Source organism: Schistocerca americana, chromosome 2, assembly GCF_021461395.2.
Source record: "Schistocerca americana isolate TAMUIC-IGC-003095 chromosome 2, iqSchAmer2.1, whole genome shotgun sequence".
In the NCBI taxonomy this organism is placed as follows: Eukaryota; Metazoa; Arthropoda; class Insecta; order Orthoptera; family Acrididae; genus Schistocerca; species Schistocerca americana.
Window position 1 is genome coordinate 732,014,210 of NC_060120.1, and position 27,375 is coordinate 732,041,584.

Below are 27,375 nucleotides of genomic sequence, written 5' to 3' on the forward strand. Positions count from 1 at the left end.
GACAACTCCAGATCTCTCTCACCACGACGCAATTCCCATGGACATTGGACAGATACACGGCACCGGAGCATTGGCCGACGACATTGAGGAAGATATGTCCCCTCCTCCGGATGAGTTGCCTCCGCCGGACGAGGCTGCCTGTTAACATCAAAAGCGAGGCACTGCAGCTGATGAGACGGGACGTCCTGTCGGTGCCCTCCTCATACCTCCCTTGGTGATGGTAGATGCGCGTCCACCACCACTGAAACAAACGTACCGGTTCGCCACACTGAACATCAGCATGATTGGCACTGCACCCAAGCTGCAGCTCCTATGTTACGTGCTTCGGGCCTCTGACGTCGACGTCGCCCTTCTTCAGGAAGTACACGTTGCCACACTACCACCAGTCTACGGCTACGACTCATACACGTGCACATGTGATCAATCAGGGCGTGAGTGGCTTTCTACATACGCGAAGGAATCCCCCTCAAGGACACGACAATCCTTCCCTGTGGAAGGGCCATGGCTGTTACCATCTTCGACACGCGCGTCACCAATATCTACGCTCCGTCTGGCTCCACGAACCGTCGGCAGCGGTCCACTTTCTTCGGACATGACGTGGCGCCCCTGTTTTCTGGACGCTATGATCGCCTTATCATGGGAGGCGATTTCAACTGCGTCCTCCATCCGCATGACCAAATGCCTGGTTATTCGCCATGCCCGGCGCTGCTCACCTTAATCGAAGATTTCCATCTAGTGGACGTTTGGGAGAAAATTCATGGAAATACCCCCGTTTTACCCATTATACAGCACATTCTGAGAGCAGACTGGACCGGTTTTATGTCTGTGCCCTCCTTGGCATTTTCGGACCACTGCGCCGTCATTTGCTCCCTGGCTCTGCCACCTCAGTCAGTGTGGCGCAGCAGAGGTTACTGGAAGCTTAATACCTCTCTCTTTAATGATCCACACTGCCGACAATGTATTGCCACTACATGGGCGTCTTGCGAAAGACGCCTCCCGCAGTACACATCCACATTCCATTGGTGGCTCACATGTGCCAAACCTGCGATCAGAAACGTCTTCATGCAATGTGGGAAGGAAGCAGCAGCATGGCATCGAGACACCACAAATTTTCACTACTCCGTCCTCCGTGAGCTCGATGCGCTCCCTCCATCGCCTGACACCCATAGGGAACGACAGCGTATTAAAGCTCGTCTCCTTTCTCTCCAACGTGCACGACTGCATGGTGTCGTGGTGCGTTCCCGTCGACAAGACCTCCTCCACGACGAAACTCCATCCACAATCCATGCCGCATCCGACCATAGTCGTCGACGTCGACTTTTCGTCCCCAACATCACGACCTCCGACGGTTTTAACCACACAACACAGGCGGCAGTGGTGTCTGCCTTTGCTGAACATTATCGCCAATTTTATGATGATGAAACGATGGCAACGCCAATTCCTGATGATCTCCGTGCTTCCCCTGATCGGACCCTCACCGTAACGGAGTGAACGTCCATGATGTCTGCAATCACCGCAGAAGAGGTGGTAGATGCGATCAACGAGGGGACCAAGAACAAATCCCCAGGACCAGATGCTTCCTCGCTGGACGGAAATGATTCGGGAACTCTTTACTCCGTCCTTCCCAATTCCACCTGAATTCGTCACTGGCATTCTTCTACCTGTGCCTAAGCCGAAGGGACGGTCTCATGTCACTGCATATCGCCCCCTTACACTGATGAATGCAGACTATAAGATCTATGCACGCCTCTTAGCAGCGCGCATACGCGCCGTCTTACCTACGGTCCTTTCACCGGAGCAGACTGCACGTAGTTGTGGGGCCACCTTACAAACAGCCCTAAGAGAATGCCGTGACCTCATCGCGCTGGCGTCGGTTTGTTGCCTTTGTGCAGCACTGGTATCCATCGATTTCACGAGTGCCTTTGATCGCGTTCAACATCCATTCCTCCTCATGGTGGCGACACGTATGGGGTTCCCATTACCTTTTGTCGATGCCATTCGCCGGTTACTACTTCCCGCAGTCTCGATGGTACAAGTCAATGGGAGGCTTGTAGGACCGATTCCTATACGCCGCTCTGTGCGTCAAGGATTCCCTATGTCTACCTTACTATATGCCATTGCACTTGAGCCCCTCGTCACTGGTCTTACCTCTAGACTGCAGGGTCTCACTTTGCGTGACTAATCCTTTCAATGCAGGGCTTATGCGGACGACCTCCTCTTTCTCAACTGCTCCTCCACGGAACTCAATGACGCCATCCAATGGATCCACCAGTATGGACGTCTTTCTGGTAGCATTCTTAATGTCCGTAAATCGACTATGGTGCACATTGGACGCGGCCTCCCGGCCATGGTGCCGACCCCACTCCCAGTCAGCACCACCCTACGTTACTTGGGTATCGAATTTACGAGCTCCACACACCGCACAGTGGCCCTCGCTTACCGACGGCTTTTGCAGTCGATTCGGCACCATGTCCGCGGTGAAGTGCGCCGTAATTTAAACCAACCCAACGTGTGTCCTACGTCAACATGTATGTCGCCCCTAAACTGGTACACGTCGCCCAGATCCTCCCAATGCCATTACTCCATGGCCGCCGCATCCAATCAGCCTTTGGATATTTCGTGTCAGCAGGGGCACTTATCAAAGTCCGCTACAACACTCTAACACTGCCTCCTGCAAAAGGTGGCCTTGGACTCGTCAACGTGCGGGCACGATCTTCTGCACTCTTTGTCCACACACTGTTGCGGCACTGGCAGGGGCCGGTCCCGTCCTTAACACGCAGTCTCTTAGACATCCTCCGACCAGCTTCTCTCGATCCACCGATCAATGTGGCACCTATTTCTCCATTATTGTGCCACGTCGGCGATTGTTTCATAGAACTCAGCTACGTTCGGGCCGGTCTTCGATTCACCTGTCCTCCCCGTACAAAAGATTACTATCGTTTGTTCATGCTGTCGAACCCTTGCGACCCCATGGTGCTACAGCACCCTGACATTAACTGGCGAACGGTTTGGGGGTGTGTACATGCACCCTTTTTACCGTCGTCTGTGTCTGCACTCTGGTATGTTTTAGTCTATGGAAAATTCCCGACTAATAGCCGACTTAATAGCATAGGACTGGCCACCTCCCCACTCTGCCCTGGCTGTCAGCTCGAAGACACCGACGAGTACCGTCTTACGTGCCCCCTGAAACGAAACATATGGCTCCTCATCCAACGAATCGTGGGCTTTTACCTCCGTGCCCCGCCAACGACGGTAGCCCCGGATTTCTTGTTGTTGCCCCAGACATTTCACTGCCCTCTTGCTAAGCACCATACCCTAATCTGGTTTCGAGGACAGGCTTTAGAATACCTCTTTCAGAGTGGTCCGCATACAGTCCTCGACTTCTGGTACAAAGTTGTGAAAGCACATAGCACCCTCACCCGAAAACCATCTTACCGACAAACTTTTGCCGGTTATCTCCGCAGCGTCTTCCTCGGTACCCCTCAAAGTTGGGGTGTGCCATGCCTACCTGTCACATGATGCAACACCCTTCTCCACGTTTCATGCATCTACCAAAAAAAAAAAAAAAAGGAAGAAGACAGAATATGTTATATTTTGTTGTACATAATGTTTATGAAATATTTTTTTCTTAATTAACAGTCATTTGTATATGTTTAAATGGTACCTTGAAGAACTCTTGCATAGTGTATATATATGTACTGTTAGTTTGTTCAGTAAAGATCATTGGGGGAAAAAAAGGGGTCAGCGCGACAGGATGTCAATCACAAGGGCCCGGGTTCGATTCCTGGCTGGGTCGAAGATTTTCTCCGCTCAGGGACTGCGTGTTGTGTTGTCCTAATTATCATATTTCATCCCCATCGACGCGCAAGTCTCCGAAGTGGCGTCAAATCGAAAGACTTTCACGCGGCGAATGGTCTACCTGACGGGAGGCACTAGTCACACAACATTTACATTTTATTTTTATCGTGTCCTGGATATTATAAATGGGCATAATTCTTAATCGGGTGTATTGTCATCACGGACAGCAGTGCATGCTCTGCACAAAGATTCCATGCTGGACATAAGATAGGTAAGAAATTCTTGTGGTAGGGGTCTCCATTTCTCGCCAACGCTTGACAACTGCTGACTGGTCGCTGGTCATTTGGACGTGCTCCGATATGTCTCCCCTACGCATCCCACACTTGCTCGATCGGAATTAAGCCGGGGGAACTGGCAGGCCGGTCCATTTACCCAATATCCTCTCGTTCCACGAACTCCTCCACTGCGCTGTTCAATGCGGTCGCAAACTGTCATCCATAAAAGTGAAGCATCTATGTTGAGATGCACCTGAGGAAGGACTGCAGTGTCACAATAACGTTGCGGATGAGTATACTGTGCTCAAAGATTTGGAGATCAGTAAGGCCATACATCATTCCTCCCAACACCATAGCACCTGAGCCACCAAAACGGTCATATTCGACAACGCTGGGCCTACCCTCACATCGCGAGAGCTGGAAACATGTAATGCACTCAGGAATATTGTCAAACATGGAACTGTGCAGGTAGAGGAACCCTTGGAACGAGAGGATATTTGGCAATTGAACTGGCCCGTGCTTTCCCCCGATTTAAATCGTATCGAGCAGGTGTAGGATGAGATGGGGAGACGTGTAGCAGCATGTCCATATGCACCAATGACCATCCAGCAGTTGTCAACCACCCTAGTGGAGGAATGGAAAAATTTGGAAATTTGTGGTGAGTTCCTATGGGACCAAACGGCTAAGGTCATCGATCCCTAGGCTTACACACTACTTAATCTAACTTAAACTAACTAGTCTAAGGACAATACATATGCCCATGCCCGAGGGAGGAGGCAAACCTCCGACGGGCGTAGGCTCGTGAACCGTGGTAAGGCGCCTTCAGACAGCACGGCTGGAGGAATGGAACGCCCTACCGCAAGGACAACTTATCAACTTTGTGGTCAGCATGGGACCACATTGCAGAGTATGAGTTGCCATCTGTAGTCACTATAAACGCTAATAAGCGAAGTCACGCTCTTTGTAACGTCCAGAGAGCCATATGAAATTGCGACGACATCACTGTAATTACTGCCTTTGAATGAAAGTGTCACTTCTGTTCTCTTCATTGGGTATTTCTATCAATTAGCTTCAGGATAATACTGTCTGTGTATACTCCAGGTTTCTTCTACGAACGTTACTTGGCAATGACGTATTGTGTGAAAGTTTCTTTCATCCTTAAGTTTTTTAATTGCTATGTACAGTCAAAGTTCCATCACATTGCGGCGACGCTTCCTCCACCGAAGCCTATGATAATAAGTATCGTACCGACTGTGATCTGGCCATCACATTTTCAAGGTCCCCTCCGTTCTAACTGCCCTTCCCGTACAGAGTTGAGGTTTAGGTCGCCTTAATGGTGAAATTCGTTACAAGTCTGTCTTCTATTTTGTGCCATTTATTCGGCAAGTACCTTACAGCAACCCTTGGAAGTTTCATTATACATGAGGAGGTACCATTAAGCGGTGCAATGTCGATTGTAGTTGTTAAGGATATGGACCCTATGGGCCAAGGCAGCTCTGGTCTGTAGGATATTGATGACTGCTCTGCCACCACATCGACGAATCATAAAACAACCATCACGAAACTGAGAAGAATCTGGAAGAATAGGCACGTTTCGATACTTCAGTCTAATGTTGAATCTTTGACAGGAAACTTGGCCACTCGCCAACTGCCGCTGAGACTATAAGTCTGAGCCATTCACTTTAGATGCCAATAATACAGACCACACCTAATTCCAGTTATCTGCACAATCGAGAAAGGGTGTAGGATAACTGAGTTTTTGAAGGAAGTGTTGTCTTCCTTTCGGGCTGTGGTACTGCTTTATCTGCTTGTGGCCCGGTGGTAATTGCCGCTCAATGTACAAGCAAACACAAGTTCAAGTCCATCCATTCCTTTATTTTTCAAACTACATTTCGCATATTTGTTGCGACTATCAGTTTGATGGGACGACAAGAATAATTTGCATCAGTTTCAAACTCACCAGTAATAGAAAAACCTTTTCAAACATTTGTGGCGTGTTTCTGCTCTCGCATAGACAAGCATGAAATGGTTTATTGTTATAGTTTGATTTTCCACGAGAAATAACCTCAATGAAACGAGTGACTACAGTGCAGTAACACAACACATGCAGGCTGCTATGAGTGTATTCATCAATTGCCATTTTTTAATTTGAAGTTCTAGTATTCATCTTGCAGATTTGTTTTGGATTTTGCTTATTTGATCTTGCGAATGCCGTTCAACCGTTGGCAAATAGCTGTAAGTTGGAAAAGTTCTAACATTAGCAAGAGATTGTTTTCTTTGGGTTTAATAGAGTGGTGAAGGTAGTTCAGGCAGCTCGAAACATTTATAGCGTGTGTGGGGCCAGTGCTATGAAACAAATCACTTCAAAAAAGAATTTAAGTTTTCACGGAAAGATTGTTATGGCATCAATGATTTCCTACACCAGTAAGCCTTGATAACTGATCTGTGAACTGTGACATTTAACCTTAGTGAGACAGTTTCAATCAATAGGTAAAGTTTAGTAGTTGAATGTAAGAGCACTGCATGCCCTGATTCAAGACAACAGAAACTGAAAGGGTGACTGTTACGGGATTTTTGTTTCAGTGTCATCTATTTGTTTGTCAAGAATCCCTAAGTGTTATTGTTACTGGTCACGAATTATGATGCTTCTTTTTATCTTCTTAAAAAATAATAATTAACGGCTGAACCCTTACAAAAGATCATCTTGGCCAAAGGGCAGTGTAAACAGTTATTTTGCATCCCATGGCATAAAAAGAGTGTTGCGCCGTACGGACTACTGTTCCAGTGTGTGTGTTTGTGTGTGTGTGTGTGTGTGTGTGTATGTGTGTGTGTATTGAGGCCCAATCAACACACGCCGACGCTCCGGACGCCAAGCAGAGACGGGCAACAGAGGCGCCACAACGGTAAGATTTCTATACAGGACGCTCGACTATTAATAACTGCCGCCTGAGGTGCCAGACTGACAGGAGCGTCTGGTGCACCCAAATGCAAGATTTGTATGCAGTGTGTACCGTACTTAGTAGCGAAAACTGACGTGGGTGAAAGTGTGCGAAGGAAAAAGGGGCATCAAATCATAAGTTGGCTGTGTGGAAAAATGTTCTCGAACCATCCCTTAGCGTATTGCAGTTGGCATTTGCTGCAGCTATGGAACAATATACAGGGTCTGAGGAACGACCAACAAAACTGCATCAAGAGTTGCTTCTGCAAGATGACGTTTGCATGCATTCTGCTGATGGCACGAAAAAAGCTATCCACGAGTTTGTTTCGAGTGTCATCCCTTCGCACTTATTCTTCCGATCTTGGCCCTCAGATGGTTACCTTCTCAATACTTATCGAATAACCACATAGCAAATTCCTTTCTGGACCAAAAAAAACTTGAAATCTGGCTTGATGACACAATTAACTCGGAACCAGTAGGATTCCGCAGGCATGGGATCAGTAAACTACTTCAACATGGTCGTCAGCCTGTTTTAAATAATCGGACAAATTTCTCTCGTATGTATTATTGCAGTGCTCAATAAACTAATGGAAAACGCAGTTGAAATATGTACTATACGAAGGTAAATTAATTACGGCTTACCACAATAATACATAACATATTAGATAAGGGAGCCTAAATACACACAAACTGGCATGATATTATACAGTTTGGACTTAGAAAAAATTCTTGCTTACATGCTTTTCTCTGTCATACAAATGTAGTATGGAGATGTCGCAGGTGGAGCAGACATAAAGAAACCCTTTTAATAGGTTATTTAGAGCTGCAATTTCATAACTGTGTACTCACAAAACCCAAGAAATATTCCAGTTCTAGTCATGTGAATGAAAAATGATGTTTTGTTACATAATTAATTTGTGAAAGATGAAGGCATAATTTGGTAACATACTCAATCCACAATTATTGCTTTATGGTATATGGCTCTGACATTTTGGTTTTTCAATCTTAGGCGTAGTGATAACTGCAAATCTCATTAAATATTAGGATAATGTACAGTGGCTGCACTGTAAAAACTGTGAGTAGGCAACGCATCTTTTAATCATTACAAACTTAAAAGATGGCTTTTTGGAGAATGTCATTGGTATTATTCCCAAAACACAGGAACACATATGAAAAGACAACATAACATTGGTTGCAAAATAATGAACATTCACAGACCTTATAAGCTACCAGTAATAAAGTAACCGTATCAAAGTCTACTGTGAAAGAAAACCGTATGCGATGACTGAAAAAGGCGCAAAGATAATGAAACCAGTGAATGTGTACAGTGCAAGTTCTATTTGAGCTTCTGCTAATGAAAGAGGGGAACCATTTGCCATCAGAACATGTTTGATGGATACAACGCTGACACTAATGTATAAAATTATTACCTGTAACAATACAGGGTTATTACAAATGATTGAAGCGATTTCACAGCTCTACAATAACTTTATTATTTGAGATATTTTCACAATGCTTTGCACACACATACAAAAACTCAAAAAGTTTTTTTTAGGCATTCACAAATGTTCGATATGTGGCCCTTTAGTGGTTCGGCAGACATCAAGCTCATAATCAAGTTCCTCCCACACTTGGCGCAGCATGTCCCCATCAATGAGTTCGAAAGCATCGTTGATGCGAGCTCGCAGTTCTTGCACATTGTGTCTGTTCACTTCACCATTAAGAAAAATTGTTGCTTCATCACTGAAAACAAGTTTCACACTGAACGCATCCTCTTCCATGAGCTGTTGCAATCGCGCCGAAAATTCAAAGCGTTTGACTTTGTCATCGGGTGTCAGGGCTTGTAGCAATTGTAAACGGTAAGGCTTCTGCTTTAGCCTTTTCCGTAAGATTTTCCAAACCGTCGGCTGTGGTACGTTTAGCTGCCTGCTTGCTTTATTCGTCGACTTCCGCGGGCTACGCGTGAAACTTGCCCGCACGCGTTCAACCGTTTCTTCGCTTACTGCAGGCCGACCCGTTGATTTCCCCTTACAGAGGCATCCAGAAGCTTTAAGCTGCGCACACCATCGCCAAATGGAGTTAGCAGTTGGTGGATCTTTGTCCTGAAGTGTCGTTGCACTGTTATGACTGACTGATGTGAGTGCATTTCAAGCACGACATACGCTTTCTCGGCTCCTGTCGCCATTTTGTCTCACTGCGCTCTCGAGCGCTCTCGAGCGCTCTGGCGATAGAAGCCTGAAGTGCGGCTTCAGCCGAACAAAACTTTATGAGTTTTTCTACGTATCTGTTGTGTGTCGTGACCATATGTCAATGAATGGAGCTACAGTGAATTTATGAAATCACTTCAATCATTTGTAATAGCCCTGTATGTTATAGAAATTCTCAATAAGAGAATTGATGACGTTTAAATGTAATAAAACTTATACTGTTTGATTTTTTATGCCTTGAATCAGAACACGCTAGAATTTTGAGCCTTGCGTATTGAATGCATCTGTCTCACGAAGATTAAATGGTTACAGCTCATAGCATAAGTAACAAGACTTCCTGAATTTGGAAAATCGTTAATTTTTCTTGTAAAACGAAAATTCTTTGTTTGACGTGATTTATCCGATGGCACTTGGCCCAAACATGATTTAAATTTTTAATGTTTCGAGCAGCTTCCACTACTTTCATCTCTGTATTAAACCTAAAGAAAAATGTATATTGTCAAGGTTAGACATTTTTTCACTTGAAACTTTATGTTACAACGCTCAAAAAGCGTTGTTTAGATTAAAGTATGCAAAGTCCAATACGTAAGTGCAAGATAAACACCAGCACTTCAGGTAAAGAACATAGCCAATAAATACGCTCGCAGCAACCTATGATCGTTGTGTCAGTGCAACTGTGTTCGTTCGTTTTATAGAAGTTACTTCACGCAGGAAATCGAATCACAATAATAAACAATTTCATGCTTGCTAATGTTAGAACTTCAGTGACAATGTGCGTTGTGCTGTGTTTACCTTGACGGGTGGTGAATGGCTGGTGGCCACTGTACGGCGATGAAACTCTAGAGCATACACTGTTCTGATCTCGTCGCAGCCCCGATCACATGTGCAGACAGGTTTCTGGGTTATTTGTGAGTCATAATGAGTAGAAAATTACCTTTGATGTTCCATCAGACTGATGTCTGTGGCAGACAGACGAAATGCTGTTTAAAAATTAAACGAAAGAGTGGACGCGAAATCGCGACTGTGTGTTCACACTGTGCGACATTTACCACTAGACCAAGAGTAGATACAGCACTACAGCAGCTCGAGGGGAAGACAGCAATTCCTCCGGAAACCATTGCATCCTATCTTGCTGCAAAAAAGTGCCGTTAGTCAGACTTAGAATTTCGAGGAGCAGCCAGTTTTCTTAGGCACCTTAAATGTACTACTTGGACTTAATCTTTGCTGCAGTCGGCCAGTGGTCTATGTCAAATATCATACGTAGTTACTGGTACACCTCGGTTATCAACTCCTTACCACAGAGACAAGGTTTTTTGGGTAAAATTTGCCACTTCGGCTTATTGTTTTTCGGTTCAATTAATAGGCTACACAGCACATATTTTTACTTGCAGAGATAACAATCAGTTGTGGGCTTGTGCACGTAAAATATGGTATATACACCTAGGTCAACAGCTGAATTTATTACGGTGGGTCCGGACTGGTCTCTCTACCTGGCACACAAAAATAATACCTTTGCCTGAGTAATGGAACATCTGGTCATTTTCACGTTACGTTCAAAATGAATGTTTACAGGTGATTGTCGAGACTATTTACGGCAACAACATTAAATCATAGAAGATAAACTCGGCAACAAATGTAAATCAAAATTTCACAATTTATGACTGTGGTAGTCCTCCATAATTCCAAGGTTAGTCTTATTATTTCTATAGTTTTTATTGTTGTGCAGGAGGAATTTCATTAGCTTCTAAAAAGCGATCGTCATGGATTTTAAGTAATATTTATACATGGGCAGTTGATGCTGGGTTCTGAGAACAGGTTCATTACTCTTCAATAAGTTCAGTTCTTTTATTGTCTTTTAAACTAGATCCTTAATCGTTTACGAAGAAGAGTTTTCTCAAAGAAGAGGCTTCTTATTTCCCAAAATGAGTATTTTGCTTCTTGAAGAGGTTATTAAACATTATCATAGTCATCAAGAAGAGGACTGTCTTCAGTATTTACGTGTCACTTTCGTAACACAGACGATGCTTTTGAAAAAAATTGCTATAGGCTACATTCCCGATCCGAAGAAGGTGTATGTTACGGTGAATGCGAGACAGGGCTCAAGGAGTGATAAGAAGTCCCTTAATAAAAAATGAAATTAAAAAAAGAGAATAATATTGAAGTGGGAAAGAAAATGGATTACAAAAGAAAAAAATCAGTTCTTGTGGTACATTCGGCGTTCCGCTAAGTGCCCTAACTGCCCATGTTTCGTTCCACAGACTGGTAACTTCTTGCATTCGGTGAAAGACGACTTCTATGGCGTCAGTTCCACCACTCTGCCCCCCACTCTCCCCTCCCCCACACACTCAATTACTCTTTACTTTTAATAAACGAATCTATCATATGTTTCATTTTCTTACAAAATTTTAGTATTGTTACTTCTTAACCTAAAAGCGTCAGACACCAATAGCGCAAACGTTTAAAATAAGAATGAAGCGCTCTCATTTTGAATTTGCGTCCTAGCGTTTTCACCGCTGGCATATTTTTTCTTGGTTCCACTGAAGCTCATCCGACTAATTCCACGCAAATTTCGTAGAAGAATCGAACATATCCATTTCTTACCGATATTGATATCACGCAATATTATGTAAGGAAAACTTCTGAAACGTTCTAACATTAATATGTATATATGACTGCCAACTACTAGAAGGCCGTTCATTTAACCGGAGGCACCCTTTCATCTTGGGAAGTGGTAGCAGACATAATTTGATAGTCAGAAAAGCTAGAATTCCCAAATATCCAATAGAAATCAGTGGTAGTGGTACTATAGGACAGGACCATGACAACTTCTGAAACTGGTACTGTAGGTTCCAATTACTACCACGAGATGCGATGTTTTCTAGAGACATGTTCCTCTCACACAGCTCTGTCCAACACCTTGATGTACGAAGAGATACGTGGTGATCACTTTTACGGATCTCATACAAACAGTGATTAATGTTGCTAAAAATCTCTTTGTGTTGTACTGCCTCTCTGAAAGTCGTAGTGTAATTTTCACGGTTATACGTAATGCTGTACTTCAATATTTACTCTTTAACATCTTTTCATTTACCTGACCATCCTCATTCACTTCAGTGCCTACATATGTACATTCCACATAACCAGCACAACATTGTCTTCCCGTTCATTTTATCTTTGCCTTCTACAGTACAATCATTGTCAGAATATAATCTGCACTACTGCAATTTTTCCAGAAAATGTGACCTTCAGTTGCATAATAAACTATGAACCTTTTAATAAGGGTGGCACTGACTATATGAAGGCAACAGTGGTGGATTCCAGAGGTGAAGTTGGGCACTTGACAATAAACCTGCAGAATTTATTCAACGGTGACAAATTTCTTGGTGAGTGCTCAAAAAAAGTATAAATAATAACTTATGTAATGATATCGTTTTAAGAAATAGCTTGTGGTAATAAACTGCATGTGGAATTACTCCAACACATCAAAAACTTTGAAAATTTAGCTCATCAGACAAATTACAACATTAATGCTGATACATGAGGTTAAGTTTGGTACATAAAAATAATCTCATAGCGTCTATTCAACGTACATTAAATTGTGAAACACAACACTGTTTCGTTATGCAGATGCTTACTACAATTTGATTCTCTTACACAAACATTTATTCGACCGACAAATCCATGATTTTCTGTGTACTTGTTCCGTTAAGATTCTGAAAAGTATGTTACCGTAAATTAGTCGCAGTTAATTGACACATCATTAACAATCATACGCTTTGAAATCAGATGGTTGTGTGGGACAGAAATCACACGTGTTTGGTTTCTGAATCTCCCAAGCAGGCAGCACCTCACGCCCTGTGTCGTCAATGTCAACAGTAAGTCTACTGAAACAGCCCGCTGAAACTATTGTGCAGGGTACTTATCCCATCTCGCCCTCCGAATTAAAATTCAATCATTATTAAGACATCATATTTACATAAGAATAATTAATAATAATTAAACTGTGCTGTTAGGATTTAATATAATACAGTGTGCGGCAGCGTTAATAGTAGTGTATTAAAAGCACACCATCAGGCAGTTACTGTAATTTATGTATTACCTCTTATGTCAATTAACAGTTAAAGGTATGCCAATTACTAAAGTGTAAGTCATTGTCCATTGCGTGGATTACTTTTTGAATATGACTCCTGTCACATGTTGCCCCCTCTGCACAACATATTCATCTAGGCGGCGTTGGAAGCTTTCCATAACTCGGCGTAACGTATTCCCTGGAACATTGCCGACGGCAGTTCTGATGCGATCCTTCAACTCAGAAATGGTGACAGAATTGCATGGATTTCTTGCGACAGACATTTACCGGTAGATTAATTTCGCGTTTTGGTGACACTTCTTGGCCGCCTCGCTCACCTGACCTTTCACGTGCAGACTTTTTAATATGGGGCTACCTGAAGCAAGAAGCGTTTCGAAAACGTTGTGCCTCCATTCTTGAGCTGACGCACTGCATCAGAACTGCTGTCGGCAATGTCCCAGGGAATACGTTACGCCGAGTTATGGAAAACTTCCAACGCCGCCTAGACGAATGTGTTGTGCAGAGGGGGCGTCATTTGACAGGAGTCATATTCAAAAAGTAATCCACGCAATGGACAATGACCTACACATTAGTAAATGGCATACCTTTAACTATTAATTGACATAAGACGTAACAAATAAATTATAGTTGATGCCTGACGGTGTGTTTTTTAATATCCTACTATGAACACTGCCGCACACTGTACAACTACGTTAAGGTCGAAACACAGATATTTTCGAACTGGAAATGCGTTCTACAGAACACATTGAATTCCAGACACTGAAAGGCGACTGTTAATTTGCCACGGTGATTTTCTGGAGGCTTTGGCCATAAATGTGAAAGATGTGAATCTGATAAATATACTCAGCCCCTGTAGTATCAATATAACCATATTCTTTCAATGTCTGTGACTTTCAACACCAAGAAGTCTTATCAAAAAAGTCAGTCAATAGAACGGGAAAAGCTAAACTTGCTTTTAGTGGAGAAGCTCCCGGATGAATATACAGGGAATGATCGTTGAACTATAAGCTCAAATGTGTTGAAGGAAAGGTACGGCTTTGTGCTCTCCTATTACTTGCTTATTTCTGCAGATGAGTAAAGCCGGAAATGCGTGTCATACAGGGAGATTCAGCTGCCTGTACCGATGTCGTTTTTTGCAACCCGCAGTTTTATATCTGACCTTGGGAAACAACGCGAGAGATTTTCATATTCTCTCGCAAGCTACGCGCAGACTATTACTAGCTACTGCAAAAAAGTTACCAGGACGTTTTCGCAGGAAATTTTATATAGCTAAGTTTTGTACTAGGATGCGGTTCCGTTGGAGGCCACGGTTTTCGAGTTATTCAAGAAAAACGTACAAAAGTGACCTTGAAACGCAACTCCATCCACACACGCATCCCTCATCAGTCACGGTATCTAGTATGTTGGTCGTGGAATTCCCTTCTACCACTGAACAAGAATTTCCGGATATACGAACTATTACCGATATTCGAACCTTTTTTGGTCTCATGACTGGACTATTAGACCACCAGCGTAGTCGGCTATTTCGTCAGCATTTCTAATTTAACCGTAGCCGCGAAAGGAATGAAAGAAAAATGACTTTTGTAAACGTAACACTAAAACCAACGACGCTGACAATTCGATTCAAACTTAACCTCTACAAGTAATGTAGATTCGTTGTCAGAAGGCCTGAAGAGTACAACGATTTAATGGTTTATTGATATTCACAAAGCTGTTATGTACATTGTAAAAAATGTCAATTTTACAATTTGGCAGCGCTCGACTAAGCCGGTGGTACAATAAGGCCAGCCAATGAAGACCAAGAACGATGGACTGTGAGAGGTAATTCGTAGAATAGCAAATTTTTGTACAGTGGCAGGAGAAAGTGCGATGAACAACTTACTAGAAATGCTGACCGAAGCTTACTGAGTGTGAGAGTGTTTGAAAATCGCTTATGTACGTATTTTTGGAATAACTCGAAAACTACCATCTCTAAAGAAAACGTATTCTAATAAAAAATTTAACTACATTTAATTTCCTACAAAAAGGTCCTGTTAATTTTTCTCTGTAGGGTAATGGTTTGCTCGTAGCGAGCGAGAAGGCCCAGATATGACATTGTGGGTTGCAGGTGAATCGCCCTGTGTATATGACTACAATCAGGTTCGCCCCTCTAATACACTCAATATCCGAGTACGCTGGTGCAGTGGCTACCACATCGGGCCAACATTCTGGAGGACGACGGTTCTAATTAGCGTCTGGCCATGCAGATTTTGGTTTTCTGTGTTTTTCCCTAAGTCATTTAAGGCAAATGCCGGGACGGTTCTTTTCAAAGAGCACGGCCGATTTCCTTCCCCTTTCCTTCCTAATTCGAGCTTATTCTCAGTCTCTAACGACTTCGTTTTGACATGTCGCCAAACTCTAACCTTCCTTGTTTCCTTCCTTCACAGATACCACCAATTCGCTGTACCACTGAATGTGAACCCCGTTTGAAAACACAATTACGTTCTACCCTACAGCTTTAACAGTTTGCGAAATACTGATCGCAACAAAAACTGTATAATAGTAGACCCAACATATTTCACTACACTTAGTATCCGGCCGAGGTGGCCGAGCGGTTCTAGCCGCTACAGTCTGGAACCGCGCGACCGCTACGGTCGCAGGTTCGAATCCTGCCTCGGGCATGGATGTGTGTGACGTCCTTAGATTAGGTAGGTTTAATTAGTTCTAAGTTCTAGGGGACTGATGACCTTAGAAGTTAAGTCCCATAGTGCTCAGAGCCATTTGAACCGTTTTTGAACACTTGGTAAAACACTCTCTAAAATTTCATTCACTTTCGACGTTGGATTGTTTTTACGTTACGTAACCGTGTACTCGGCACAAATTTAATTTAGTTTTGCAGCGGTAGGATTCTCAGCGCATGGATTAAAAGATGACATACTCGTAGAATCTGCATTAACATTTCCTCTCTTACTAAAATGTATTGTTTGCTGTTGAGAAATAAGTGTTTTTTCAGTTTGAAATGTATTTGACTTCATTTCAGGTGAAAACACCAACAAAGTTCTGAACGAGAACTGGAAAGCACTCGTTGAAGAGGTAGGTCCGGCAATATACGAATCGTACCGAGCCATAGCACAGAACCTGGTGGACACGTTGTTTGACGGGGTGCCATACAGGAAGGTGGTCCTCGAGTAAGTCGCCCACCACCTGCGGTCACGTTCCACAGATGTCAGGCGGCTACGACAAGAAAATTCCCTGCGACCTTACTGAATGAGAGGATGTGCTCTTGGCGCGGAATTGAAAGAAGCTTTGGAATGAGTATCTTTAAAGAAAGTCGTAATTGGCTATGAAGACGTATACCTGAGATACCTAAATAGTAAAAGCGATTATCGCCACAAATAAAAAGCTAAAGAATTTGTTAATCTTATTGTGGGTCTTAGTTCAGGATGCAATATTCGATTTATTTACACGTCACGTTGGAGAGCAAGTTATGTAGTGGTCAGTTCAGTGAACGGACATGAGATATTCAGACAAACAGACCAATTACATAAAACTTAGTTTAATATGGGTGTTTAAATGTGCTAATTGTATAAATAAAAAGATGAAGTATGCAAATTGTTGTAATCGATACACTGTAATTACATTTTATTTTCCCTAAATAATTTCCTGGATGCCACACCTAAGTTTCATTTGTTTATGCAGTTATTTCACGTGTAATTGCGCTTCCACTGTTAGTAAACATTACAGTGTGTTACGTGAGTAACATATAATAGTAACAGTAATAATCATATTTTGTATAATCAGCAAAATGTGATTTTAAGAGACATCAGTGTTATTAACAGCAAGCAATTTCCTATTTATGTGCCTGTCGAATGTAAGAAGTCACACATGACAGAAACGCATAATACCAGTACAGGAGGATGAATGTGAAGAAGGAGTTGATTGATCAGAGGAAGAGTGAGAAATAATTGGGTGTTTTTTAGCAAATGAGATGAAAAGAAAACGAAGATAGAATGATGAGGATAGCACAGAGAAAGGCGCTACACTAATGGTGAAAAATATATGTTTGCATTCAGAGTGATTTTGGATAACAGATAGGTCATAGGGTAACTTATTCCTACAGCTGAAATGGAGAAAGGAATGGAGAAAGATATAATGTGTTGAGCCTCGATGCTGGACAAATGTAATCTGGTACTGTCTTTTTTGGAATGATCACACATATTGGGAATTAGGTGCGACCTGCGGCTGTGCTCAGAAATCAGTAGTTTTGTTATGATGGGTGATGGTAAGTAAGCTATTGTACGTGCAATAACATCGGCTGCCATCATGTGCCTGCTTTTTTGGGTAGCGTAGCTCCTGAAGCTCAACCCACTCACGCCCTCCCCCCCCCCCCCCCCGCTTTCCCAAGATGACCCACTGCACTGCATGATGCATCAGCATGAGCAGCCTCGCTGCCCGCTGCCGAGCAGGGCGTGCACAACGTGTAGAGGGGCACGGGCAAGAGCGCACATCTGTGCATCGTGCTGATGGAGTAGCTATGCGTTATACAACATGTCTATTATGCAACAAATAGTGTGGGCTACGAATATTGAAGCCTGCATAAGCACTGCGTTCATTACTTTCAATCAAACCTTGCAGCCCAAACATGTTAACCAATAAAAGCACTTGCACAGTTATCATAAAGATCAAGAGACAAAGACTAAACATCTTTTTCAATAACTAGATATTTTTTCTGTAATTCTTGCAATATGAGGGTTTTGTGAGAGTCACGACAATGCATCTCGTTTTTGTCACCCACAGAGCGGCCAGCAAGATATACATCTGTATGTCGGATGAGTGCGAATACTAACGTTTATGTTTATTTTCAAGATAGTTGTTACAATATTGAATGTATTTAGTGCCATAAAAATCTACTAAAAGTAAGAATTGGTACCACATTTCTCATTGTATAGTTTCCTGAAAACCTCTATGAGGTACAAGACGGTGCATTGCAGGACAGTTTATTTACAATTCTCTTATAAAGTACAGATATTTACTAAATAACGCCATTTTGCACTAATGACAAAAAACTGCTAGTATACACTAGAAGACTTGATCTTTAGCACATATACTTCGTATGTCTACAGAACAAAGCGAACTTTTGTTCGCTACACTTTCAGCCACATCAACGAACATTGACCTTAGATAACCTGTATTTAACGAATCAAAGAAGCCTCCACACTAGCAGCTTAAGGGAAAACACAACGAGTGAAAATCTCGATACCTATTTGGCCGTATACAACCTATTACAGCCCACTCCTCCACAAGAACCGAAACTAGAGAATGTAGTGGGGTTGGAAGTTGCGGTCTGGAGGGGAGTCGACGTTCTAACTCATTCTAAAGCTTCTCCATTGGGTCCAGATCTGGACTCTAATAGGAATGTTATTGTCATGCTGATACAATCAATCAAACTCTCTGACTGTTCATCTACTGTCTGCAATACACAATGATGTAAAGTGTCTTCATATCTTCCCACATTTAAGATTTCCTTAAGAACAATAAGGAGTAAACACTGTAACCACGAGGAACACACCCACACTGTGACACCACGCCCTCAATATTTCACTGTTGGCGATATATGTTATGACAGGTAATGTTATCCAGGCATTCGCCATACCCGAGCCATTCCATCAGACTGCCACAGGGTACAGTGTCATTAATTATTCTAAATAATTCGTTTTCTTCGCCTACTGAGCAGTGGCATCGTTCTTAACAGACTCAAGGTCTCTTAACAGTGACCACAGAAGTATGTAGGTATGTAAGGAGAGCTGAAGGGCAGTGTCACTGATGACATAATTGAAGATAACATGGATGATTCATGGGTTTCCCCCAGCCCACACCCCAAACCCCATCCCTCCACTACTGCCACCCCACCACCCCAATCCCACCCCACCCCACACCCATCACACCCTGAGCCCAACTCCACACAATCAATACCACCCACACCCCACCCTCACCACCATCTGACAAACGTCAACTGAATTGTTTAAAGTGGTGGACAGTTCCAGTTTTGGTGGGAAATTAAAAAAAATAGCCCAACTGCGCTAGTGTGTTTCATATGAGAGTAGAGCCATTATCCTAAGTATAAATAGACGGAAAATTCAAAATGAGGCATTGCCATGCTGGCTGACTTGGAATACTGACATTGGCTCTATGACGTCACAACCTAAGACTTGGAATACAAGCATCAGACGAACTATTATGTCAGAACTCAAGATGTCTGACCTAATACAAGATGGCGATTAAGGCATACTGGCATAGCTCTATGACGTCACAATCTATTTCAGACCTATTGGGCTATTTACAGCAGTGTTGAAATCTGGCAGACTGACCCAGAATTGATTTACAGGCGTGGCTCTAGTAAGACGTCATAATCCGAGATGGGTGATCAGGAATACAAGATGGCGATCGAATGTGGCGACCAGGGCATACTGTGACAGGCTCTACACCGGCATTATCTGAGTTCCGAAATACTGGCACTATGACGTCAGAGACAACATAACTTCAATAACGTAATGTCCAATACCTAACACAAGGAAATCTAACTAACTTTGATGTCTCTTGACAGTCTTTGATATTGTCACTATGAGTGGAAGTAATTATGCAACATAGACTGTCATGCTTCCCTGTAAATAGCAAATCTATGCCAGAAATGTTGTCCTCTGAACCGAGCTCAAGAACTGCACTCCGTAGCGTAACTCAGGAACTGAACTGGCTAGCTGCTGGCACTGAAATATACCGTCTGACTGCAAGATCTCTACTGTCAGATGTGTCCATGGCGCGTTGTTGGTGGAAGGATCTCCATTCCTGGCAGTACTAGGCAGAAGAACTGTTGACAAGGTTCTCTTCAGTAGCTAGCTACACTACCGGCTGACAAATGCCACACGCTGATCGACGTGACGGTGAAGCAGAAAATGGACCCTAATAGCCAGCGCCATCTGGAGGCTGCTTCTCGGAAATGAGAAGATGAGTGCCGGCCTGTAATAGTACTGTTGTGTATCTGTTGAGTCATGTGTGCAACAGAATTATCTCCAAATGTTCTGTTAAAAAGTTCTGATAGTTATTTGTACAGAATGATCGGGACTTCCGTCTTCTTGATACTACTTGGAGTGCCTAATATATCCAACGGAAAGTCTTGCAATAATTGAGCGTCCGTGTTTGTTAGTAACTACACTTGTGGCTGTTTAGAGTTGCACCAGAATGTAACGCCAGTAATTTCATATCTGTTCCAGAACGATGTGTGTGTGTGTGTGTGTGTGTGTGTGTGTGTGTGTGTGTGTGTGCGTCACCAGTACCATGGTGAGCACGGTATCAGTAATAATATAATTTCTTCAGCAAAATTCCCAGACAGCAGTTGTTGACGGGATCTAGGTAGCGCTTATAGTTTCCTAGGCAGAGGTTGCTATTTCAGCGTAAGACCTGTTAGTGTGCTCGGCCTGCAGCAATACGTGTGTGGTATTTCAGCGGAATGCCACGGAGGGCGCGGCACTGTGATGATGATCTATAGATGTCTCTGTGGGGTCACTGAATGCAGGGCTCTTAGAGACACCTGCAGTGCTGAAAGGAGGCAACATACAGGAGGTTCTCCCGCCTCCAGACCCAGAATCATGAGGACTATCGGCGGTTTGTAGACCAGCAGCTGGGTGATGATGTTGTTAGGCAAAGCTGATGCTGCTTGGCCTCACATAGGACCGTCAGGAGGCGTGGAAACGATGTCAGTTGGTGTCGAATGTTCTAGAAAAAGACTTACTGCAGAACGGCGAGTATTTACACTGTGATGACGATGGGATACCTGCTAATATCGTGTGAGATCTTCATTTCTCAACTTAGTGCAGCAACTCGACGTGACGTGGACTCAACAAGTCGTAGGAAGTCCCCTAAAGCAATAATGAGCCACGCTGCCTCTATAGCCGTCCATAATTGCGAAAGTGTTGGCAGTGCAGAATTTTGTACATAAATTGACCTCTCGCTTATTTCTCATAAATGTTCAATTGGATTGATGTTAGGCGAATTGGGTGGCCAAATTGTTCTCTCGAATGTCCACAATGTTCTTGAAACCAGCCGCGAACTATTGTGTCCTCGTGACAATTCCATCATTGTTTGGGAACATTAAGTCCATGAACAGCTGCAAATTGTCTTCACGTAGCCGAACACAAACATTACCAGTCAGTGATCGGTTCAATTGGACCAGAGGATCCAGTCCATTCCATGAAAACTCAGCGCACACCATTACGGAGCCACCACTGCCTTGCACACTGCCTTGTCGGCGAATTTGGTCAATGGCTTCAGGGGCGGCAGTGCCACACTCGAACCCCACTATCAGCTGTTACTAACTAAAATAGGGACACCAAGCCACGGTTTTGCAGTCGTCTAGGATTCAAACGATATGGTCACGATCCCAAGAGAGGTGTTGCAGGTGAAGTCGTGCTGTTAGAAAAGGCACTCGCGTCGATCGTCTGCTGCCATAGCCCATTAACGACAGATTTCACCGAATTGTCCTAACGGATACGTTTGTCGTACGTCCCACATTTATTTCTGCCATTGTTTCACGCAGTATTACGTGTCTGGTGGCACGGACAACAATATGCAAACAACACTTCTCTCAGGGGGTTAAGTGAAGGCTGTCGGCCACTGAATTGTCCGTGGTGAGAGCTAATGCATTAAATTTGGTATTCTTGGCACACTCTTGACCTTGCCTATCCCAGAATGTTGAATTCCCTAACGATTTTCGAAATGGCATGTCCCATGCGTTTATCTCCAACTACCATTCTGGGTTCAAAGTCTGTCAATTCCCATCGTGCGGCCATAATCATGACGGAAACCGATATCACATGAATCACCTAAGTACAAATGACAGTTCCACCGATGCTCTGCCCTTTTATACCTTTTGTACGCGATACTACCTCCATCTGTACGCGTGTAAATCTCTGTCCCATGACGTTTTTCACCTCGGTGTACAGTCGCTGTGCCCATCGCCATTGTGAGAGAGCCCCTCCCCCCACTCCTCACCCTACCCCCCTGGCCACATAGGCAAGTGGAAATCTAGCCCACCACTGCAGCGGACTGTGGTATTGCATCATGCTATGCTACCAGTAATATAGTAACACACGGTACCAGTACTTCGTGAGTGGGTTGTGAAGTCTAGTCGGAAGTTGTTGCCGCAATAAATAGAACAAGTACGAGTTATATTTTTTATGTACCGTTTTTTTTTTATCTGATTTGATTTACGGCCATCAGGTGTTCTCTTACGTCGGACCAGGATTTCACACAAAGAGTTACTTTTTCACATCACAATTACTTATGAAATAACAGTTTTAAAATGACAAATATTAAATTGATCTGAGTGTTTAAAGTGCCTGTGAGCTAATAAAGTTAATAATGCCAGTATTTCCGCTACTACTTCTGATGACCCTATTATTGATAATAGCAATCACAACAATAATAATAGTGGCAGATATAAAAAAACGTATAGGTGTACAAAATCGATGTTTTCTGATATAGCGAGTTCTGGACTAAGATTACTATATTTGTTTGGAAAGTAAGATGTACAAGAGTAATGTAATGTGTGGAGCGAATATGGCAATTACTATTGCTGCTTCAGCGGATGTGTTACTGTTTTCTGAAACTGGAGATGTTATTCAGTTCTCTAATATGATGTGTAAAGTTATGCCAGAGTCGAGTTTCTGTTACTGAGAAGGACTCTGAGAAAGTGGCTAAACGATGGAGCGTACTGGAGAACACAGAGAAAAGAAAGTTGACACAGATCAATAAAGCTGCACCTGTCCTCCAAACCCAACCAAAAATCCACAAACTGAATCTTCCTGTGAGACCCACATGCCAAAATTACTCTCTGGAAATTTCATAGTACAAGAAGACAGAACCATTAAAAACACTACACAGCTAATACAACAAATAAAAGATATAAAAATCCTAGACAGAGCAACACTCCTCTCATTTGATATAGAAGATATATTCCTACAAACCAGTAACAGAAACAACAGAAATCATAGATAAGAAATTGAAAGCTTCTAGTTAACTCCCTGATGAACAAATTAAGGAAATATGCACATTAATAAAGCTCATAACAGAACAAAATTACTTCCAATTCAATAATGAACTTTATTTACAAGAATACGGATCACCAATGGGGTCCCCAGTTTCAGGAGCCTTAGCAAATAATTTTGTAAACCACAATGAACAGATAGTTTTCAAAAAAATAGTAGCAAAAGAATACAACCTATTATATTGGTTCAGGTATATGGATGATATCCTTTGCTTAAAAGATGAACCACAAACGAAAATCGCAGAACTACATACTGACATCAACAAGATACATAAAAATATAATATTCACAATTGAAAGAGAACAGAACAAGCAAATTAACTTTCTGAATATAACAATCAAAAACAAAACAATAAGCATATTTTTTTTAATTTACCATAAACCCACAGCAATGGACATTATCATTCCCCAATCCCTGAACCATCCACACTCACAAAAGCAAGCAGTACTGTGACACATGCTCCATAGACTCAATACAGTGCCACTCACCAAAGAAAACTACCACAAAGAACTGGACATAATAATGCAGATAGCACAAAATAATAGTTACAATAGTAACATAGTCACAAAGCTAAGCAAAAAAATTAAAAGTACAATGAAATCAGAAATCACCAAACCACAGAGAACAACACAATAGAACCAAACACAAACACGCAGACCCATAACAACTACACGGGATACATAGAAAAAGATTAAAGAAAACACAAGATGGTACACAATGACATACAACCAAACTCACCCATAAAATCACTAACATTTTCAAAAGATAGGGAATAAACATATCTTACTCAACAGACAACTCTATACAAAAATACACCCCAAAACTGACAAAAACCAGAGACATATACCAGAAAGCAGGTGTATATGAACTACAGTGTAACACTTCTGAAGGTGAATACATAGGGCAAGCAGGTAGAACATTTGATGTCAGATACAAGGAACACATGACAGCCTGGAAATATGGGACAAATCACCCCACATTTGGAGAACACCTAAGAGAACATGATCACAAACCGACCACTATAGAAGAGGACATGGAAATAATTAGAATCAACAATAAAAGACACCTCCTAACCCTGCAAGAAAATTATCACATACAAAAACCAAAACAGAAAGGAAAACCAAGTTGAATGATTAAGTACACATGCCAAGCAATTCATTGTTTACACTAATAGATAAAATAATAGAAGAATGCTCCCAAAGAGGATTAATATAGTAATACCATCCAATATAATAATAATAGCACCCAACATCTTTATACTCACTTACCCATAACTGCTCTACAGAACATTGAAACGAAAAGTCAAATCAGCTGTCAACAAAGCTTTCAACCACTCGCTAACAGTTAGTACATTCATATTCAACACCATACAATTCTGGTAGTTATTTGTACAGAATGATCGGGACTTCCGTCATCATGATACTACTTGGAGTGCCTAATATATCCAACGGAAAGTCTTGCAATAATTGAGCGTCTGTGTTTGTTAGTAACTACACTTGTGGCTGTTTAGAGTTGCACCAGAATGTAACGCCAGTAATTTCATATCTGTTCCAGAACGATGTGTGTGTGTGTGTGTGTGTGTGTGTGTGTGTGTGTGTCACCAGTACCATGGTGAGCACGGTATCAGTAATAATATAATTTCTTCAGCAAAATTCCCAGACAGCAGTTGTTGACGGGATCTAGGTAGCGCTTGTAGTTTCCTAGGCAGAGGTTGCTATTTCAGCGTAAGTCCTGTTAGTGTGCTCGGCCTGCAGCAATACGTGTGTGGTATTTCAGCGGAATGCCACGGAGGGCGCGGCACTGTGATGATGATCTATAGATGTCTCTGTGGGGTCACTGAATGCAGGGCTCTTAGAGACACCTGCAGTGCTGAAAGGAGGCAACATACAGGAGGTTCTCCCGCCTCCAGACCCAGAATCATGAGGACTATCGGCGGTTTGTAGACCAGCAGCTGGGTGATGATGTTGTTAGGCAAAGCTGATGCTGCTTGGCCTCACATAGGACCGTCAGGAGGCGTGGAAACGATGTCAGTTGGTGTCGAATGTTCTAGAAAAAGACTTACTGCAGAACGGCGAGTATTTACACTGTGATGACGATGGGATACCTGCTAATATCGTGTGAGATCTTCATTTCTCAACTTAGTGCAGCAACTCGACGTGACGTGGACTCAACAAGTCGTAGGAAGTCCCCTAAAGCAATAATGAGCCACGCTGCCTCTATAGCCGTCCATAATTGCGAAAGTGTTGGCAGTGCAGAATTTTGTACATAAATTGACCTCTCGCTTATTTCTCATAAATGTTCAATTGGATTGATGTTAGGCGAATTGGGTGGCCAAATTGTTCTCTCGAATGTCCACAATGTTCTTGAAACCAGCCGCGAACTATTGTGTCCTCGTGACAATTCCATCATTGTTTGGGAACATTAAGTCCATGAACAGCTGCAAATTGTCTTCACGTAGCCGAACACAAACATTACCAGTCAGTGATCGGTTCAATTGGACCAGAGGATCCAGTCCATTCCATGAAAACTCAGCGCACACCATTACGGAGCCACCACTGCCTTGCACACTGCCTTGTCGGCGAATTGGGTCAGTGGCTTCAGGGGCGGCAGTGCCACACTCGAACCCCACTATCAGCTGTTACTAACTAAAATAGGGACACAAAGCCACGGTTTTGCAGTCGTCTAGGATTCAAACGATATGGTCACGATCCCAAGAGAGGTGTTGCAGGTGAAGTCGTGCTGTTAGAAAAGGCACTCGCGTCGATCGTCTGCTGCCATAGCCCATTAACGACAGATTTCACCGAATTGTCCTAACGGGTACGTTTGTCGTACGTCCCACATTTATTTCTGCCATTGTTTCACGCAGTATTACGTGTCTGGTGGCACGGACAACAATATGCAAACAACACTTCTCTCAGGGGGTTAAGTGAAGGCTGTCGGCCACTGCATTGTCCGTGGTGAGAGCTAATGCATTAAATTTGGTATTCTTGGCACACTCTTGACCTTGCCTATCCCAGAATGTTGAATTCCCTAACGATTTTCGAAATGGCATGTCCCATGCGTTTATCTCCAACTACCATTCTGGGTTCAAAGTCTGTCAATTCCCGTCGTGCGGCCATAATCATGACGGAAACCGATATCACATGAATCACCTAAGTACAAATGACAGTTCCACCGATGCTCTGCCCTTTTATACCTTTTGTACGCGATACTACCTCCATCTGTACGCGTGTAAATCTCTGTCCCATGACGTTTTTCACCTCGGTGTACAGTCGCTGTGCCCATCGCCATTGTGAGAGAGCCCCTCCCCCCACTCCTCACCCAACCCCCCTGGCCACATAGGCAAGTGGAAATCTAGCCCACCACTGCAGCGGACTGTGGTATTGCATCATGCTATGCTACCAGTAATATAGTAACACACGGTACCAGTACTTCGTGAGTGGGTTGTGAAGTCTAGTCGGAAGTTGTTGCCGCAATAAATAGAACAAGTACGAGTTATATTTTTTATGTACCGTTTTTTTTTTATCTGATTTGATTTACGGCCATCAGGTGTTCTCTTACGTCGGACCAGGATTTCACACAAAGAGTTACTTTTTCACATCACAATTACTTATGAAATAACAGTTTTAAAATGACAAATATTAATTTGATCTGAGTGTTTAAAGTGCCTGTGAGCTAATAAAGTTAATAATGCCAGTATTTCCGCTACTACTTCTGATGACCCTATTATTGATAATAGCAATCACAACAATAATAATAGTGGCAGATATAAAAAAACGTATAAGTGTACAAAATCGATGTTTTCTGATATAGCGAGTTCTGGACTAAGATTACTATATTTGTTTGGAAAGTAAGATGTACAAGAGTAATGTAATGTGTGGAGCGAATATGGCAATTACTATTGCTGCTTCAGCGGATGTGTTACTGTTTTCTGAAACTGGAGATGTTATTCAGTTCTCTAATATGATGTGTAAAGTTATGCCAGAGTC

At 42.8% G+C, this 27,375-nt stretch overlaps 1 protein-coding gene across 2 annotated transcripts in view; it reads left to right on the top strand.

Annotated features, from left to right (window-relative positions):
- The window catches only part of LOC124595044 (protein takeout-like), a 79,750-nt gene extending 62,836 nt beyond the window's left edge, over window positions 1-16,914 (top strand). Inside the window, exons 5-6 of one of the 2 annotated variants that reach the window (XM_047133606.1) lie at window positions 12,452-12,601; window positions 16,328-16,914. In XM_047133606.1, the coding sequence (XP_046989562.1) occupies window positions 12,452-12,601; window positions 16,328-16,479 (302 nt within the window). In that variant the 3' untranslated portion in view covers window positions 16,480-16,914. The remainder of the gene's footprint in view (window positions 1-12,451; window positions 12,602-16,327) is intronic. The other variant, XM_047133607.1, reaches the window with a different exon arrangement.
- Window positions 16,915-27,375: the final 10,461 nt, after the last annotated feature.